Source organism: Enhydra lutris, unplaced genomic scaffold, assembly GCF_002288905.1.
Source record: "Enhydra lutris kenyoni isolate GAN:26980312 unplaced genomic scaffold, ASM228890v2 scaffoldscaffold41, whole genome shotgun sequence".
NCBI lineage: Eukaryota > Metazoa > Chordata > Mammalia > Carnivora > Mustelidae > Enhydra > Enhydra lutris.
Genome location: NW_019154125.1, coordinates 18,321,512 through 18,341,785, shown reverse-complemented (window position 1 = coordinate 18,341,785; position 20,274 = coordinate 18,321,512). Strand labels below are relative to the sequence as shown.

Sequence of the window (20,274 nt, the reverse complement as noted above, 5' to 3'; positions counted from 1 at the left end):
GACACAAGCAAAAATAGTTAGCTGTTTAAAAAAAATACTATAATCAACATCAAGGTAGTTTTTTTTGGTTATGTGTTTAGTAAAGAATATTTACTAGATTATGTGTATACTGGATTTTCATATACACGATTGCTTATTTTTGAGATGTAATTTCTTTGGTTTAATATAATACCATTTGTTGAGAATATAATGTTTTATTTTTAATCATAATGGATTCAACTTGTATTTATCAGAATGACTTTGTCGAGTAGTATAATGAAATATATTTTTTTAAAATTTTATTTTTTATAAACATATATTTTTATCCCCAGGGTACAGGTCTGTGAATCGCCAGGTTTACACACTTCACAGCACTCACCATAGCACATACCCTCCCCAATGTCCATAACCCCACCCCCCTCCCAACCCCCCTCCCCCCATCAACCCTCAGTTTGTATAATGAAATATTTTATAAGGTAAACATTTTGTTCCTGAAACTGTGTAAGAGCTATACTCTACTTTAGGAAAAAATCTAAATGTTTCATATTCCTAAGATTATTATTTTTCAAAAGCATACAAGAGTCTCCAACTATAAATGTTTAAAGAAACAATAACAAAAAGCTGAGAGCCAGCCTGAAATCAGTTCAGGTGTGTGCAGGATTAGATGAGGGGTTTAGATGAGATTCTATGAAGGAAAGGAAGCCATTTTTGTATTTCATAATTTGATCTTGTTGTTTTAGAATGCATATTTTCTAAGTAAGAAATTCATTTCCAAAGGTTTTGCTTGTTTTTTCCTACACTTGAAATGCTGTGTGCTATCCCATCATCATAACTGCAATTCTTGAAGTTAGAAATTCTGAGTCTGGGATGCTATGCACTTTTATCTATCTTCCTATTGTGGATATGAGAGCAAAAGTGAGTGTTAAGACCTAGCTCTTTTATCTCTCCTAAATACTTTCTCTTCTAGAGAACAAATTTATCTAAATCTATCTTCTGTCTAAAACAGAAGAGAATAAAATAAAAGATAGCTGAAACAAATATCCTAAAATCACAAAAGCAATCATTTCTAAATATTATGAGCCATTCATTATTATTCCTGTACTAATATAAGGTAACATTTTATCACTTATGCTATTGGCTTTACTCTCATAAAGTCTTAGTGATAAGGTCTTCTGGGTGTTATTTCCAATGTGTCAAATTACTAATGAGAATACTGCATGGAATGTTCATACACCATTTATTAAGTAGTTGGTTTATCTAAGTCATAGTACTTGTAATATGCCATATTCTTGGTTTAATTCTTGTTTGGGCCTAGATATATATTTTTTCCCCACTTTAAGCCCATTATAATCCTAACCAAATCTTTGTTTATAATCTAATCATTCATTCATACCAATATTCACTTATTCATCATGATCTTGATTAAACTCCAGCCACAAGACTTTAACACTAAAATAGATTTCTTCTGTTCAGTGCTTCAGGAAAATCAGCACATTGATGGCTGTAGATGAAAGTTTAGGAGATTTTTTTTTTTTTTTTTAAGTTTTTATTTATTCATTTGAGAGAGAGGGACAGAGAGAGCATGAGCAGGGGAGAGAGGAAGAAGCAGAGGGGGAGGCAGGCTCCCTTTTGAGCTGGGAGCCTGATGCGGGGCTTGATCCTAGGACCTGGGATCACGACCTGAGCTAAAGGCAGATGCTTAACCATTTGAGCCACCCAGGTGTCCCAAGTTTAGGAGATTCTTCAAATACTCTCATGCTTTTTATCTGCTGACTCCCACAGTTCTTCACATCCAGGGCTCCCATCCTTGCCAAGTTCTACCAAGGATGTTGGGGTCTGTTGCCTGGTCAATCAAACACTTGACTTGAGCCTCTTCTGACAGCCCACTCTCTGGCTGTTGGGCACGAATGTTGTGATCTTTGCTTCCTCGTGCTACAGCCACATAATCTCCAAAGGCAAGTACCTTCTCATGGCCCAGGAACAGCTCATCACTGTAAAAAAGATTAAACAAATACAAAAACATGAACCATTATTTTTCCCTTGTTGCCTGCATTCCTAGCTATCCTATCCAAATATTCCCTCTCATCACTTATAGAATAGAAGAGTCAACATCAAGTCTGCGTCGGGCTCTCTGCTCAGCGGGAAGCCTGCTTTCCCGCCCCCGCCCCTGCTTACTTGTGATCTTGCTCTGTCAAATAAATAAATAATTAAAAAAAAATTGAGAGAGAATATAAGAATCAAATGTTCAACTGAATGTGCCACCCAGGGAGCCCTATATTCCATTTTTTAATTATAGCCATTCTAGTGGGTGTGAAGTGGTACCTCTCTTTGTATTTCTCTGATGATTAATAATTTTAAGCATCTTTCCATATGCTACTTGGTCATTTATACACCTTCTTTAGAGAAATGTCTGTTCAAATCCTTTGGTCATTTTTAAGTTGGGTTGTCTTTTTATTGAGTTTTAAGAGATTTTTAAAAATGTATTCTCGATACAAGTCCCTTATCAGCTATGACTTTCAAATATTTTCTCCCATTTTGTGGAGCTATCTTTTTACTTTCTTAATGGTATCCTGTGAGGCACAGAACTTTTTTTTTTTAGATTTTATTTACTTATTTGACAGAGAGAGACATGGTGAGAGAGGAAACACAAGCACAGAGAGTGGGAGAGGGAGAAAGAAGCAGGCTTCCTGCTGAGCAGGGAGCCCAATGTAGGGCTTGATCCCAGAACCCTGATATCATGACCTGAGCCGAAGGCAGACGCTTAACAACTGAGCCACCCAGGCGCCCCAAACACAAAACTTTTAAGTTTTGATGAATTTACCTATTTCTTCTTTTCTTGCTTGTGCTTTTTGGTGTTATACCTAAAAATGACAGATGCCAAATACAGGTCATGAAGATCTACTTCTGTGCTTCTTTGAGTATTTTATAGTTTTAGCTCTTACATTTAGGTCTTTGATCCATTTTGCATTAATTTTTATGTATGGTGTGAAATAAGGATCCACTTTTATTCCTTTGCCAGAACCATTTATTGAAAAAAAAAATTCATACCCTAACTGACCATAGATTGCCATTTACTGTTACTTAATTGTAAAGTCCAACTTTTTCCCCTCTTGTGAAACATTTCTATAAATTTGTTTGCTTTAGACCTCAACAAGAAACATTTCTGAAGCTAACTTAAAGGCTAACCCAATGTGGGATTAGCCTATACTATGTTCTCCACACCTGTGTGCTATGCCCACCAAGATCACATTTTGTCTTAAAAAGGACAGAAGCAAATTTAGAATCTAAATCTCCTCTAATATACAAAAATATTATTGTAATTGTCTAAAAAATGCTCCTGCTGGGGGTGCCTGAGTGGCTCAGTTGGTTAAGCATCGGCCTTTGGCTCAGGGATTGAGTCCCACATCGGGCTCAGTGGGGAGTTTGCTTTTCCCTCTTCCTTTGCCTCCTGCCTCCCACCCCCGCCCCGGCTCATGCTCACTCTCTCTCTCTCTCTCTCTCTCTCAAATAAATAAACAAATAAATAAAATCGTAAAAAAAAAAAAAAATCTCCTGCTGTTCCTGACATTGGTACAGGTTATTCCAGGTACTGACCTGAAGACTGTGCCAAAAAGGCAGAGGCCAAATACATAGCATTGCGAGAGATGGACCCTGCCCAGCCTTAGAGAAGCCATGCTTTTTTTCATTTGTAAAATGAGGATAATAATGCTAACATCACAGGCTAAATGGAAAGTATTCAGGACTTTATACATTGGTAATTCTTCAGTAAATAGTAGCATGTTGGTGTCTTTTTTTTTTCTTCAAAAATAACCATCTTACCAAGTAATAACTGCTGGGTTGGCACCTGCTAACTTTCTCTTAGCATAATGTATTTTTTGCCGGGGATACCAATTTTTTTCAGTTACGTTTATTTCTTGAATCCATGATCCTCCTTTTTTTAGCATTTTCTGTTCAAAATTCTAAAGGAAAAGAACATGATGTTCTCTGCTTATTATAACAGTTTATATGATCACCTCCAAACAGACTGAACAAGCAATGATTTTAAAATAAATATCTTTAACTGGAGAGAGCTTTATAGCTTTTTATACACAGTCTAATAGTACCGCACATAACGGTGTCAATGACAGTGAGGGATGGCAGTTAGGTATCACACAGTGTCAAGGATGCCATCACTAACCTTCATTCTTTTGGGGATGTATTATGAAGAACCTCAACATTTAATAAAGCACTATGTGTCAAATCAAGGACCCTCACATGGAACAGATTTTAAGCTAAAAGTTTTCTCAGAAATCAGACCTATCACCGATGGGTCTATATTAACTCTTTGTTAGAAATATATTCATTTGAAACAACAGTTTTCTCCAAATGAAGATTATGTTTCTTACGTGTTTCTTACAGTTTTCAGGTCAACTGACCCCAAATGTTAATTTTAAGAAATACTACACGAAACAATTAAATATTTTAATAAATACAATTTGATGTATTTCCTTCGTATAGTAAGAGATGCCAGATCAGTCCCTGGCAAATGTAATAAAAATGAAAAGTGCATATAAACAAGCCTACTTTCCAGTCGAAAGAAGGTTCCTTTATGAACACGTCCATGGTGTTAACAAGCAGGTCAGAGTGTGAGCGGAAGGCTCTCAGTGCATGCACCATGACACTGGACATAACACCTGCTTCTTTCATTGGTAACATCAGATTGATAAATTGGCGTGTCAGACGAAAAGGCATCAATTCGGGGACTGGCAGAAACTAAAGAGAAAAAAATATGTACAAGAAGGGGAACATATGAATTAGAAATCACAAAAGAAAAGGTACAAAACATCCTTCCAAAGTTAGTTAGTATTCACAGTTAGTGAAAATATGAACTCTTCTTTTCTTGGAATTAGCTACACAGATGTGAATCCACAGTGCCCAAGAGTAATCAACACAATCATCTTTGCAATGCACAAACCTATCTGTGTAGGACCACACAGCCTGCAGACATTTACAAGTACAACTGAAAACATTCAGTATTTAATGTCGGAGGAAAGATTTGTATTGTATCACATCTTGTGGAAGACATTTACATTAAGGGGCTTCATAAAACCTTCTTACAGTCTTCCCTTTTTATAGGAACACATGTTATTCTTGGCTTTGATTATATAATTCATCACCTAACCTTCTGTAACTTGTTTGAACAAGGTCAAAACAAAGTTGAGATTATCCCTTATTCTGCAAGAATGTCAAATTTTATGACCATGACAAACCAAGCTAATTGATATGTCATTTCTTCCTTAAAAACCATGCAGAAGGTCCTATGACTATGGTTCTAAATCAGCCAAGAACAACAAAGGCAAGGTTAGCATACCTGAGTAGCTGATCCAAATGCATGTCCAAAGTCGATTCCGATCATTCCACCTGTCTCCATGCTTATCATGAAATTGTTCAGATGTCTGTCTCCAATGCCCAGAATCCAGTGGCTAATACACATAAGAGCATGAGAACTGGCAAAGTGGGAGCGAAGTGCCAGGAAGGCCTCGGGGCCTGTGCTCATCTTCAGAAAGGCCCGCCTGGGGGAGGGAGACAAGACCTCTGTAGTCTCTGTTACACCATCAACTGGTTTGTACAGTCAGAAGGATACTTACTTTAAGAGATCAGCTGGCACTTTACTTTCTCTCCTTCTAAAAGATGTGACTGTTTCAGAACGACTAGCTGCCCTACAATTTAATAGAAAATGTCTAGTTAGAACAAATTTCTATGACTTGAGATTGAAAATTTAAAATTATTTATATTGAAGCTCAAGTATCAAATAACTAGGTTTTGATGATCTGAGGCAAAACTTTTTTTTTTTTTTAAAGATTTTATTTATTTATTTGAGAGAGAAAGAGAGCATGAAAAAGAGAGAGAGAACATGAGCAGGGCAGGAGGGGTAAAGGGAGAGGGGAAAACAGACTTCCTGCTGAGAAGGGAGCCTGATGTGGGTGGGGCTCGATCCCAGGACCCTGAGATCATGACCTGAGCCGAAGGAAGATGCCTAACCGACTGAGCCACCCAGGCGCCCAAGGCAAAACTTCCTAAGAAACAAAAGTAACATGCAACTTTGAGAAGAAATAACTAGTTAGTAAAATGGAAAATCAAAACAAAACTTACTTAAACATTGCCATGTAAGCACCAACATCGTATTTCCCAGACATCTTTGCCAGCCAGTCTCTATATTCACATGGTGGTGCTTTGGGATCACTGACAAGCAGGAAAAAGGGAATCAGCCGTAGGAAAATATTTAGCATTATAGTGATTTCAGTGGCAAAGATCACCAAGAATTCATTGAAAAATAATGAAGAACCAGGGAAAGAACTATGACTTTTAATCATATTCAATATTAACACTGAACCCATGCTACTCTGGATGTAGAATCTCAACATATCATTATTCATTCTTAGTTATTCCTAAAGAAACCAAAGCTACTTTCTATGTAAAAGTTCAGGCACAAAATGATCAGATACAATCAATTTCCACTTCATACAGAGAGGAACAAGATGAACTAACCCTAAGTGTTTAGGATCCAGGCATATGGTTCTAAAAATCAGGTAGTGGAAAAGAACCGTAACAACTTACTTAGAATAAGCAAGAAGTGATAGATGATATTACCACTACAAACTAAAAGACCACAAATTATGTGTTGAAGATAGATGAAGTCTGTTTGGATTGCCACACTTTTTCTTCACCACTTCAAGTATGCAGAAACATACAAAATCCATACTAAATACAGTAAGATATTTTCTTAAATGACAACGGCTTTGAATTGAACTTAGAAAGCTTTTAGTAATACTTCACAAGCAAAAGGCATACTGGGCTGCTGGAAATGTGTTTGTAGTTTGTAGTTTGGCCACTTTGGGGTTTGTCAAAAGCCTTAACAAGTTTTCCTAAAAAAGAAATCTAAAGATAGAACTATTTTATGTGTTAGTAGTTCAATCACTTAGAATGAATCTTTTTTGAGTTGCTACTAAGTTAATTCCACAATATAGCTTTCCATTTCAGTCTAAATTCTCTCCAACTTTGATTTGGGATGAAAATATTTAGGTTGGAAAACTGCAACACACAAATTAAGAAAAAAGTAGCAATGATTTTACTAATAGGGCCTAGAAGTGCCTTGTTTTAAAAACGTAGTGGGAAGTAATTTATAAACTTCTGTATTTGAAAAGCACTTTAAACTCCATTGATACCTATGTTTAACTTACGTATTTTAAACTATCTCATCTTAGAAAAGGAGGCATGGGAACAAGGGAAAGGCAAGTCATTTTTTTCAAGATTCCTTCTGTAAGTCAGAACCACTAAAAGTTAGCACTGGCGTGAGATCTGGACTTCCTGACTCCAGAAAGTACTGTCCATCAGTTTCCCTATCTTCCAGGGAATGCAGAAACAACTGTATGCAAAGGACTCATATTAAAAATTCATAAACTCAGCCTTATTAGCAGGAGCATGAGTTTGATAAGAAAATGCTTAATTTTACAGAAATCATTTTTGACTGGTGAGAATTTTGCTCCCATGTACATACTTTCAGGACAGAATAGAGTACAATGAAGAGAAATAGGCCTTGAAGCTATTTATCACCATTTCCTCTTCCTTCATCTAATAATAGTTAGTCATCAAAACTTGTCAACTCCTCTTCAAAATGTCCTTCAATGTTGTCCTTATTTTTCTTCACAGAAACAAAAAACAAAAAAAACCCCTTTCTGATTAAAAATATATGTTCATTGTTGAAAACTTGGAAAATATAAAAGGATAAAGAAAAATAAAAAGCACCAATATCATGACCTAGAATTAATCACTAATAATCCTAGCTATCCCATTTATATATGCTGGGCAGCCTAGGACAAGTTACATAACCTCTCTGGGCCTTAACTTCCTCATCTGTACAGAGATGTTAATAATAACTTGTAGGTTTTTGTAAGAAAGAAATGACTTCATACAGATTAAGAGCTGAGAACACTGCCTAGCATGCAGAAAATGTTTAATCATATGTTAGCTGCTAATCTTACTATTTATTTTGTTTCCTTCAAGATTTTTTGTTGTTGTTGTTGTTGTTGCAGAGCTAATACTTTCTTTTTTCATTGTGGTAAAATTTATGCATCTACTGTTTGGAACCCTCTACTTCATTTAGTTTATAAACCCAGCCAGAAGTGGAGAAAACAACTAGCTAGGGTGTGGCTCAGAGCCCCAAATTAGAAGGGGACCAGAAATGTCACTAGAAACACAAGGTAGAGGAAACTTAATATAAACTTAACATTACTTAGGGAGATTAGGACTGGGGAATAACCAGGTTGCAGGACGTGTCTGCACAGAGATGAAGGAGGAGTATTTAGGCTCCACATCACCTTGTATAAGCTGCTTTCTCCTCTCGTGACATGTTACTCAAAAGAAAGTCTTTCAAGGTGAAAGTATTTTCAATCCATTCAATTAGTCCTAATCTGAAAAAGAGAATAAATAGTTTATGAAAACAAACCCAAACTGTTTTTCCTCACTAAAAAAAGGTTCTGTAGAATCAAAGCAGAACAGATTTCTTCATGTCAGTTCATTTACCTTCTCCACATTAAATCTGAAAATCATAGATTTATAAGTGTTTATTAGTTCTGTTTAGCCCAGTCTTTGTGAAAGCTTAAATACCAAATTGTCAAGTGACCTCCAATCCCACCTCTGTAACCTTAAACAAGGATTTGGCTCAGTGCTAGAATTTCCATTCACATAAGTCTGCTCTAGAATGACTGTGTACATTGGTCCTACCTGGAGGTCATGGGTATGACATGGTAGGTCTTCAACTGCATGTTTCTCTGGCTACAGGCAGCATCCTGAGAAAGGAGGACATTCATGACTTCAAAGAGTTGTTCAATCCGCTGGTCCTGCCGCAGGTCTTCACCCCCCTTGACAAGGAAAGGGTATTCTTTCTCATCATGGCCTCGGATGATGATGCGCTTCGGCTTTCTGATAGAGGCCATGACTTTTACCTTTAAAAATTAAAATATTTTAGATGCAGTGTAAGAATCTGACAGAACAGCTGATCATATCATTATCAAGAGAGGAAAGTAAGGCTGGTTGGCACACATTCCTCAAAGAGATACCTCTCTTTGAGGACCAAGTGAAGTGACAGAAAAATAATAGAGAACCTAGTGCCAGCAAAATATTTGTTACCTGTTTATGCCCTACTGCTGTGCCTCTAGAAACTGCATGTCCCTTATTACAAATGATTGCTTATAAATGTGGATATCCTTAGTAATGAGCAACATACAAACTTCCTAAAATCACTTAATTTAATTCTACATATGTTTTAAGATAGATACACACACAAAGTTTACTCTAAATTTGTACACTGAAACACTGAAGCATTATATTAAGAGATTCAATATGTAATAGGATCAGAATACGCTGTGCATTTGAAATCACGATGGGTAATTGTCTTTTCTTTAGTAAAGACAAATATGTCAATCTTATATCTGAAGAACTCACATTCACAATCTTTACAGAAATCAGGTGTGACTGATGAGAAATTTTGCTCCTATGTAAATACTTTCAGGACAGAATATAGTACAATGAAGAGAAACAGGCCTTCAAGCTATTTATGACTATTTCCTCTTCCTTCATCCAACAGTTACTCACCAATACTTATTAAACACTGGCAACAGTCACAAACACTGGCACCTACCCGCTCATCAAACCCAGAGATTCGTGCATGGTATTCTGGCATTGGCTTTCCTTTGCCATCATATTGACCTAAGACAAACCACAGAAGCCTTACTTAGATATAGCTTGTTACAGAACCCTATATTTTTAACACATACCTATTGACCTAATAATAATTTTAAAAAAGTTATATGATAAAATTTTTTACTTAAAGTTTTCATTTAAAAAAAACTTGACTTTTAAAAAAAGATTTATTTATTTATTTTAAAGAGAGAGAGAAGGAGTACATGTGTTGGGGGTGTGGGGTGGTGGGGAAGGGCAGAGAGAATCTCAAGCAGAATCCCTGCTGAGTTGTCACCTGATGGTGGCTCGATCTCATACCCTTGAGATCATGACCTGAGCCAAAAGCAAAAGTTAGAGGAGGCTACATATGAGGAGGCTTACATTTTCAGCTTTTCTTTATGCAATGCAGAGCTGTTAATAATAACAAAGTCTCCAATTTGTTTTATATCCACTAGATGAGAATATGAATAAACATAAAAAAACATTTCTTTGGCAAATTCCAGGGTGAAGAACATGGAATATGTAAAGATTGTCTTTGAAAAAATCACATCAGACCAACTTGCTGTGTGTCTCTATCCTCAATGTCACCATTATTTGTCCTGAAGGTAAGTCATTTATCATTATCTTGTCATTTTATTTTTTTTAATTTTTTTTATTTTTTAATAAACATATAATGTATTATTAGCCCCAGGGGTACAGGTCTGTGAATCGCCAGGTTTACAAACTTCACAGCACTCACCATAGCACATACCTTCCCCAATGTCCATAACCCCACCACCCTCACCCTACCCCCCACCCCCCAGCCCCCCTCAGTTTGTTTTCTGACATTAAGAGTCTCTTATGGTTTGTCTCCCTCCTGATCCCATCTTGTTTCATTTATTCTTTTCCTACCCCCCCAAACCCCCCATGTTGCATCTCCACTTCCTCATATCAGGGAGATCATAAGATAGCTGTCTTTCTCCTATTGACTTATTTTGCTAAGCATGATACCCTCTAGTTCCACCCACGTCGTCGCAAATATCTTGTCATTTTAAACGGAAACAACCTATACATCCAAGAAAGTGATTTGCACTTACACCTGTATTACATTTCTTGAAGAAAAGTTATTTAGGAGCAAAGCATGGGTACATTCAGAGGAAATTACAGTTACATTATTATTAAATGGAAGTCTGAATACTTGTATAATCAGGAAAATAAGAAAACTATAGTCTAATTAGACATTTAGTTCAGTGTACTAATTCACAGTAATTATAGATTCTCCTAATGACAAAAAGGTATGGTGAAATTTTAAACTCTTTAAAAAAAAAAAAAAAAGGTAACTGTCAAGAACCTAATATTCCTAGTTTTAGAAATCAAGAATCCTTGCTACGCCACTATTCTCCTTAAAGTACAATTTGTCACCCCAAGGGTAAACTCACCAGGAATCTCCAGCTCATTTCTCAAAAATTCTATTTTGAAGTCACTCATCCAGGGTGAGCATTCTTTCAGATTCCCAGGTGGCTTTGAGTCTCTGCCCATTTTATAAAACAGTGAGTCAGTAATGTCAGTAAAGTCACGGAGTTTCATTCCAGGTAACTTAGAACCTCCTTTCCCAAAGTGTTTATCAAATTCTTTTCCAAAATCCTGAAATTAATAATAATTTACATTAAATATTAGTGTTTAGTTTTATAATTTGGGAAGGGCTCTAGATTTATACTTTTGCCTTCCTTGAATGTTTTTTGTGTTCCTCTAAAAGACAGAAAGGATACAGTTAGTAATGACTTATCAAAAATTCTAATCATAAGTTCCAATAAGGGCTTAAAAACCTTTTAACCTCTTTGTGTCCATTGTCTAGTTACTGATCTACATTATTATGACAGCCGGAGTAATTAGGAATGAGGTACTAAGTAAAGGGAGTAATTCAATAAAAATGAAAAGCCTGTGATTCTTCATCAGAGCTAAAGAGCAAAATATAAAAATGCTACATTCCTTAATAAAGGTCTTTCAAGCCATTATTTTGAATCACAAGCCAGTGTAAACATTATTTAGATAATTTACATTTCTTTTATTATAATTTTTTTTAAAATTTTTATTTTGGTTAGTAAACATACAAGCAATATTAGTTTCAGGAGTAGAATTCAGTGATTCCTCACATACATACAACACCCAGTGCTCATCACAAGTGCCCTCCTTAATATCCATCACCCATCTAGCCCATACCCCACCCACCACCCTCCATCAACCCTCAGTTTGTTCTCTATCTTTAAGAGTCTACTTGTGGCTTCTCACTCTTCTTCTTTTTCTTTTCCCCCTACCCATATGTTCATCTGTTTTCTTTTTTAAATTTCACACATGAGTGAGATCAAATGGTATTTGTCTTTCTCTGACTGACTTAACTCACTTAGTATAATATACTCTAGCTCCATCCATGTCACTGAAAATGGCAAGATTTCATTTTTTTGATGGCTGAGTAATATTCCATTGAATATATAGATATACGCCGTATCTTCTTTATCCATTCATCAGTTGATGCACATCTGGGTTCTCTCCATAGTTTGGCTATTATCAATAATGCTGTTATAAACATTGGGGTGCATGTACCCCTTCAAATCTGTATTTTTATAGATAATTTATATTTCTAAAAGTAATTATTAGACGTCCTTTATCTTGGAACATAACAAATATCTGTACTAGTCTCTACTCAAATATTTATTTAAATTATAATCCTGATATCAAAAAAAACCCCAAAAAACAAAATTTAAAGAGAATCACTAATAGTGACTTAATAACAGTCCTCAAAGATTTACCCAATTATCTTTCATTTTACAATTTTTCTTTTTACCAAATTTAAAACTTACCCCAAAACATAAATCTGGTTAAATGAAATATATCTCCTATTTTAAGATAATCCATTATAGGAAAATTGACATATATAAAACAAATTTATTCTTTAATCTGTAGATGGATTGAAAGTATAGAAACAATCCCCAGTTCTTAAAATAAATGAAAAGATTAGCTACTTCCCAAACATAATCAGCACCAACAACATATGTGAATGGCATAATGCCCTCTCTGAAGTGAAATCTGAGGCAATTCTGTTTGGGTAGATTATTATTTTAATTAATTAATTAAATGCAAATTATGCATTGATTTGCTATGAAGCAGAGAGTTCTAGATTGATTTTCCAAGGTACTCGAATTAACCTCAAAACAAGTATTGTGGGCACCTGGGTGGCTCAATGGGTTAAGAGGCTACCTTTGGCTCAGGTCATGATCCCAGGATCCTGGGATCAAGTCCTGCATCGGGGTCCCTGCTCAACAGAGAGCCTGCTTCTCCCGCTCTCTTTGCCTACTTGTGTTCTCTCTCTCTCTCTCTGTCAAATAAATAAATAAAAATCTTAAAAAACAAAAACAAACAAGTATTGTGCCTGGCAGGAATGATAGGGCCACTCTGATACCCTCCCTCCGTTAGAGTTGGATGCATCTGTGCTCAGCAGCAGCTGGGAAGAACAGTGGTCTATCCTAAGAGATTTCTAGGGTAGAGCATTATGGTACCCAGCATGCAGGAAAAGAAATGGCCATGAATTCGAAGGGATAACATGCAGTCTTCACCGAGGACTGCACAGTAATATTCTACCTGGACTGATGAACAGGGCCACTGCAGATATTCTCACACCGGCTGAGGAGAGAGAGAGCAAACTAGGATGAAATACCCTGCCCTCTGTCTGAGGCCGGGGTCAGAGCATCTTGAGAGGAGGGCAAATAGAGGAAGGCTGCAGAAGATCAGTACTGCTGAAATGAAGCTTTCTCACAGGTGATGGACTGGTTTCACTATGCTAGGGGACTTGCTATCAGTTGCCATTCTGCTGTTCTCTCCATTTGATACAGGGCAAGTATGTTTTTCAGAACTAGTTTCTTTGTTTAGAACAAGGTATGGCAAAATATGGCCTGCAAGTCAAAGCCCACTGCCTGTTTTTAATAAATAAAATTTTACTGGAATCCTGCCAACCATGCCTGTTCATTTACATACTGTCTAGGGCTGCTTTCGCACTAGGATGACAGATTTGAGTACTCGTAACATGAGACTGGTATGGCCTGAAAACTGAAAATCTGGACCTTTACAGAAAACACATGTAGACCACTGGTTTAAGAAAAAACAAACACAAAGATGTTTTCAAATCTAGTGTTCTACAATTTTATAAAATTTATGAATGCTAGTACACTGATTTTAAGGATATTTACAGTATGTATATTTCCTTCTGAGGCACTTGTATATTCAATAGTGTGAGATAGATTTGATATGATGTACAGCCCAATATTATGTCATAACATGAAGTATAGAGAGTTATGGTTTTATCTTTACTTTTAGGATATATCACTGATCACATTTAGGCAACAGATAGTCCTGTATGTTCCCACATTCATACTACATTAAAACTACCCTAAGTAGGAATGTACCTAAAGTACCCACCAAAATCTAACTCTCCTTGTCAAAACTATACCAATTATTCATCTAATTCAAGATGCTAGTTTCACATCAGGCAGCATTCTAGGAGATGGAGAGAAAACATGAGCAAGACAAAATCCCTGTCCACAAGTCTAATTAATTCATAAATGAAAGGAAGAGCTAAAGAGAAATATCATTTTCCACTCCTAAGGATCTCCCCAGAAGAACCTATACACACATAGTCACAGGAGCAGCATTCATAACAGCTAAGACATGGAAACACTCCAAATGTCCATCCACTAACAAAAGGATAAACAAAATGTGGCATGTTCTTACAGTAGACTAATATACAGTAATTAAAAGGAATGTCCAGAAGAGGCAAACCTACAGAAACAGAAAGTACTTTAGTGGTTGCTTAGCATGACAGGAGGTGGGGGATTGAGAGTAACTGCTAACAGGTATGTGCTTTTAGGGGTGATAAATATGTTCTAGGAGTGCCCAGGTGGCTCAGTTGGTTAAGCAGCTGATTTCAGCTCAGGTCACGATCTCCGGGTTCTGGGATCAAGCCCCACATCAGGCTCCCTGCTCAGCAAGGATTCTGCTTCTCTCTCTGCCCTCAGCCCCCCACCCCCAGCTCATGCTTACTCTCACTCTCTCTCAAATAAATAAATAAAATCTCAAAAATGGGGCATCTGGGTGCCTCAGTTGGTTAAGCATCTGCCTTTGGCTCAGGTCATGATGCTGGGGTCCTAGGATCAAGCCCTGCACTGGGCTCTCTGCTCAGTAGGGAGCCTGCTTCTCCTCCCTCTGCCTGTCCCTGCCCATCGCTTGTGCTCTCTCTCTCTCTAGTGCTCTCACTCTCTCTCTCTTTCAAATAAATAAATAAATAAATAAAATCTTACCAAAAAACCTTTTAAAAAAGGATAATGTTCTAAAACTGATGTGTAATACACTTATGTAACTCTGTAAATATATTAAAAACTATAGCATTGTATACTTCAAATAGATAGATTATAGGGTATGTGAATTAAATCTTAATAAAACAGTTATTTACAAAAAAACCCAGAAGAGACAAAGATCCTCCTTTGTACTGGAGACTGTGAAACTTGAGAACTCTGGCAATATGAATACCAGGATTTTTCTTTATGCTCTTATATTTCTTGAAGTTTACTGAACAAAGTTAATTTGACAAAAATTAGAAAAATCAGTGATTAATGCTAATAGAGGTGTATATAAGGTATGTTACACAACAGAGAAAGAGTACCTAGTTCTTATTGGGGAAGGAGGTTCAGGGAAGGCTCTGTAGTAGAAATAATGCATAAGCCAAGTCTCTAAGGGTGAGTACTCCAGATGGAAAGAGAGAAGGTAAACCCATTTAAAGGGAGTAACAAGCACAATGCATGGTGCTGTGAAATCTGGACATCTCAAGGTTCATTTTTATCTCCACTGGCTCCAAGGGGTTTCCTTATTCCCTCCAAACTGAGGCATGTTCTCTTCCTTTCAACTCTAGAACAACTTTAGAAACAGATTTCATGTATCATATTTGTTCTCAAGCCACAGTTTTTACATACTGCATTTGTCAGACATCCCTCTGAATACAGGAACTGGGTCTGTCTTCTCTTTGTATGTCCTGTAGCATCTAGAAGTATGCATTGGACAGAGGGAAGGGCTCAAAATGGTCATCAACTTGTACACAATAAAAGTATTTTCTTTTTTTTTTTTTAAGATTTTATTTATTTACTTGACAGAGATCACAAGTAGGCAGAGAGGCAGGCGGCGGGGGGGGAGGCAGGCTCCCTGCTGAGCAGAGAGCCCGATGTGGGGCTCGATCCCAGGACTCTGGGATCATGACCTGAGCCGAAGGCAGAGGCTTTAACCCACTGAGCCACCCAGCGCCTCTACAAGTGTTTTCTTAATCCAACATTCAAATAATTAGGAGAATGAAAAATATTAAACTACAGCATTAAGGAGGGCACTTGGGATGGGCACTTGGTGTTGTATGTAAGCAAACCACTGAATTCTACCCCAGAAACCAATACTGCACTATATGTTAACTAATAAAATTTAAATTAAAAAGTTAACAAATATATTAAACCACATGTAACCTTCAAATCTAAAAATCTGAGCATGAAGAACAGAATGCAATAAAAGCCTCATGGTTTTATCTATTGCCCCACCTGCCACTATCTGACCTAAATATGTGCATCACTATCTCACCAAAAGCATTAGATCTGAAGATAAGTTTACAACTTTAACAGACATTTTAAAACCAGGATTATTAACAAACCATCAAATATAAATATTGATCTTCACAATGATTATATTATTATAAAGTCAGGCTGCCACCAATCCATACCTGAATAAACCGCTTTCTGAAAGCCCCAAGGCCTGGAGCCCTTGGGTTTCCCAAGGCTGCATACATTCTTTCATACATCTTTTCAATGTTTTTTTTATTAACAGGGGTTTTTGCCAGTTCGACTTTGATATCATCAGTCCAATCCTGGGAAGAAAAAAAAAAAAAAAGAACAACCAAGTTGACTGCAAGGAGGTTTTATCCAAATTCTATGTTTCATGAACTAGAAGCTATTACATTACCTTAAAGAGCATTTCAGGATTAGAGAGCTGTTCTAGGGCACTAATAAAATCTTGAATCACTCCTCCTTGATCCAACTTAATTTTAATCCTATAAAACAATTACCAAGGCCCACAGTTTATTTACATATAATTATTTATATTCATATATAAAATTATATTACTACCAACTAATAGTCTAGGGAAAGAACAATTTTAAAATTTTGTTCAATATTAGATGAAGTACAAAGCATACAGTCTATCAAGAGTTGAGCTTCTTGGGGCACCTGGGTGGTTCAGTGGGTTAAAGCCTCTGCCTTCGGCTCAAGTCATGATCCCAGGGTCCTGGGATCGAGCCCCACATCGGGCTCTCTGCTCTGCAGGGAGCCTGCTTCCTCTTCTCTCTCTGCCTGCCTGCCTCTCTGCCTACTTGTGATCTCTGTCTGTCAAATAAATAAATAAAATCTTTAAAAAAAAAAAAAGAGTTGAGCTTCTTAGATAAAGGGAAAGCAAATCTCTTTGCAAATGTTGTTGACATTTTAATGTACACAATTTGATACATACAGTTTCTGAAGTTATGTTATGAAGGAAAAGGCCACTTTCTCAACATGCTTTCAAACCTTTCTCTTTTTTTAAGATTTATTTATTTGGGAGAAAGAGCACATGCATAAAGTGGAAGAGGGGCAGAGGCAAAGAGAGAATCGCCAGCAGATTCCCAACTGAGCAAGGAGCCTGACTCTGGGGTCTTGATCCCACGACCCTCAGATCATGACCTGAGCTGAAATCAAGAGTTGGACGCTCAACCAACTGAGCCACCCAGACACCCTTCTTTTTTTCTTAAAAAAAAAAAAAAAAAAAAAAAAATTAATCATGTTGCAGTTGACTATGTTGAGAGACCCAGGGGTGGGCCGGGCACCATCAGTGGCAGATGGACTTACAGCAGCCAACCCATCCAAAAACCATGACAAAAGTGGTGTCTTACTCTTATCTTCCCAGAAACACTCAAATAAGACAAATGAGCTCATGACAAAAAAACAAAAAAACAAAAAAACACAAAAAAAACCCCACAGAGAATGCCCGAAACACCATGTATTTACCAAGTATTCTTGCAAAACTAATACGTCATTGCTAGTTATATCTGCACTTATAAATCAAATGAAAAAATGAAAAGGATGGCACTTCAGGCAGCCTACTTAGTAAGAGGGGCTTCCCAGGTATTTTGAATTAAAGAACAATTTCAGGAACCGATTTCAAAAAGCATCTTATCTGTCTGCCTCAATCAACTGATTACTGTCAACTCTTATTATTATAAGGACAGAATTTTCATGAGTAACATTCTAAGATGAAAAGTATTTTATAAAAGGAAAGAAATTCAGGGGCACATGACTGGCTTAGTCAGTAGAGCATGCAACTCTTGATCTCTAGGTTATAAGTTGGAGCCCCACACTGGGCATAAAGTTAACTTTAAAAAAGAAAAAAAAAAAAAAAAAGGAGGGCACCTGGGTGGCTCAGTGGGTTAAGCATCTGCCTTCAGCTTAAGCAGTGACTGGACTGAGTCCTATATTAGGCTCCCAGGTCAGCGGGGAGTCTGCTTCTCCCTCTGACCCTCCCCCCACTCATGCTTTTTCTCTCTCTCTCTCTCTCTCAAATAAATAAAATCAAAAAAAAAAAAAAAAAAAAAAAAAAGGGAAAAGCTCTGTGATAAATAACATACCTGGGGTAGATATATTCAACAAAGAGATGTCTAAGATTTTCTATTTTTTAATGACAGCTCTAATTAATTTGAAGACAAACATAAGCTTCCATGTGTTTTATTTATCTTTTTCTTAAGTTAGCTCTATGCCCAACATGGGGCTTGACCTCAGGACCCCAAGACCAGGAGTCATGTGCTCCACTGACTGAGCCCCCATGTATTTGCTTTTATCATACACTTTAAAACCGATAGTATTTGATCAACCCACCTTGCCACAAACTCCTTATTCTTATGACCAGTAGAAGTATCTTTGAAGGAATAGCTTTCACTACTTATTATAAAGGGGTAGGCAATTGCCTGTGGATAGTTATTAGCAATCTCTTCCACAGTATGCTGGACAGCAACAGCTTCCTCTTTGTCCAGTAAGGCCACCATATGGCTGATCCAGCCAATGAACTGCCAGCAAGGAATGGAAGAAATCTAAAACACAGAGAACTGTAACTTAATAATGAATACAACTTTTAGCACTGTTTTGTTATGAAAGTATTGTGTGCCCAATATAAAATATATCTATAATCAGAAGCATACAGAAGTAAGTCTAAAATAAAATATCTTCTCTCCCTCAGCCTTCTTAGTTCTTATTCCACTGAAGCACCATTCCATTCTTCTAGATGTTTTGTATGTATGTACACAAATACCCATTCTTTGCAAGAATGGAATCAGACTAGATATACTGTTGCTGGTTTTTCTTAGGTGAATGGATAGATGTACCTCATTCTTTTTAACAGCTGGATAGTATTCCGTTTTGTTTAATTACTGCTGTATAATGAATTTTTAGGGTATTTTCCAAGTTTTGCTATTACAGATAATGCTACAATGAACATTTCTACATGTTTATCTCTTTGTATTTGTGCTATGTGTGCCCATAGGATAAATTTCTAGAGGTATAATTACTGTGTGAACACTAACAATTGTAAAAAAAAACTGCTAGATTTCCCTCTGAAAGGATTTTTCAAATTTTCATTTTTAAAAGCATAATGGAAACTCATATAATTCAATATAAAAAAATCTGATTAAAAATAGGCAGAAGACCTGAGTAAACATTTTTCCAAAGAAACACACAGATGGCCGACAGACACATGAAAAGATGCTCATCATCACTCATCATCAGGGAAATGCAAATCAAAACCCCATGAAATATCACGCCTACCAGAATAGCTGGTATCCAAAAACAAGAAACAACAAGTGTTGGTGAGGTTGTGGAGAAAAGGGAACCCTTGTGTACTTTTGGTGGTAATGTAAATTGATGCAGCCACTGTAGAAAACAGTATGGAGATTGCTCAGAAAGTTAAAAATAGAAACACCATACAATTCAGTAATTCTACTTCTAGGTATTTACTCAAAGAAAACAAAAACATAAACTCAAAAAGATATTTGCACCCTCATGTTTGTTGCAGCGTTATTTACAATAGCTAAGATATAAAAGCAACCCAAGTGTCCATGAATAGACGAATGGATGATGAAGATGTGGTTTATGTAAGAATGAAATCTTGCCATGTGTGACTACATGGATGGACCCAGTAGGTATTATGCTAAAGAAAGACAAATATATGATTTTACTTATGTGGCATAAAAAACAAATGAACAAACAAAAAACAGAAACAGACTCATAAATACAGACAATAAACTAGTGGTTGCCAGAGGAGATGGATGAGCCAGGATAAGCAAAATAGTTGATGGGGATTAAGAAGTACAAACTTCCAGTTATAAAATAAATAAGTCACGGGGATATAAAGTATACCATAGGTAATACAGCCACCAATACTGTAATAATACTGTATAATGACAGATGGTAACTACACTTGTCATGATGAGCCCTAAGTAAT

General features: G+C 36.7%; 1 protein-coding gene across 2 annotated transcripts in view; it reads right to left on the bottom strand.

Moving 5' to 3' along the window:
- Positions 1-1,677: 1,677 nt before the first annotated feature.
- The window catches only part of LOC111155445 (protein kinase, DNA-activated, catalytic polypeptide), a 222,726-nt gene continuing 204,129 nt past the window's right edge, over positions 1,678-20,274 (bottom strand). Inside the window, exons 74-86 of one of the 2 annotated variants that reach the window (XM_022515606.1) lie at positions 18,657-18,868; positions 16,720-16,807; positions 16,481-16,624; positions 11,118-11,322; positions 9,659-9,726; positions 8,743-8,963; positions 8,337-8,429; positions 6,112-6,201; positions 5,607-5,678; positions 5,330-5,531; positions 4,543-4,731; positions 3,799-3,938; positions 1,678-1,970 (exon numbers count right to left, since the gene is read on the bottom strand). In XM_022515606.1, the coding sequence (XP_022371314.1) occupies positions 1,766-1,970; positions 3,799-3,938; positions 4,543-4,731; positions 5,330-5,531; positions 5,607-5,678; positions 6,112-6,201; positions 8,337-8,429; positions 8,743-8,963; positions 9,659-9,726; positions 11,118-11,322; positions 16,481-16,624; positions 16,720-16,807; positions 18,657-18,868 (1,929 nt within the window). In that variant the 3' untranslated portion in view covers positions 1,678-1,765. The remainder of the gene's footprint in view (positions 1,971-3,798; positions 3,939-4,542; positions 4,732-5,329; positions 5,532-5,606; positions 5,679-6,111; positions 6,202-8,336; positions 8,430-8,742; positions 8,964-9,658; positions 9,727-11,117; positions 11,323-16,480; positions 16,625-16,719; positions 16,808-18,656; positions 18,869-20,274) is intronic. The other variant, XM_022515607.1, reaches the window with a different exon arrangement.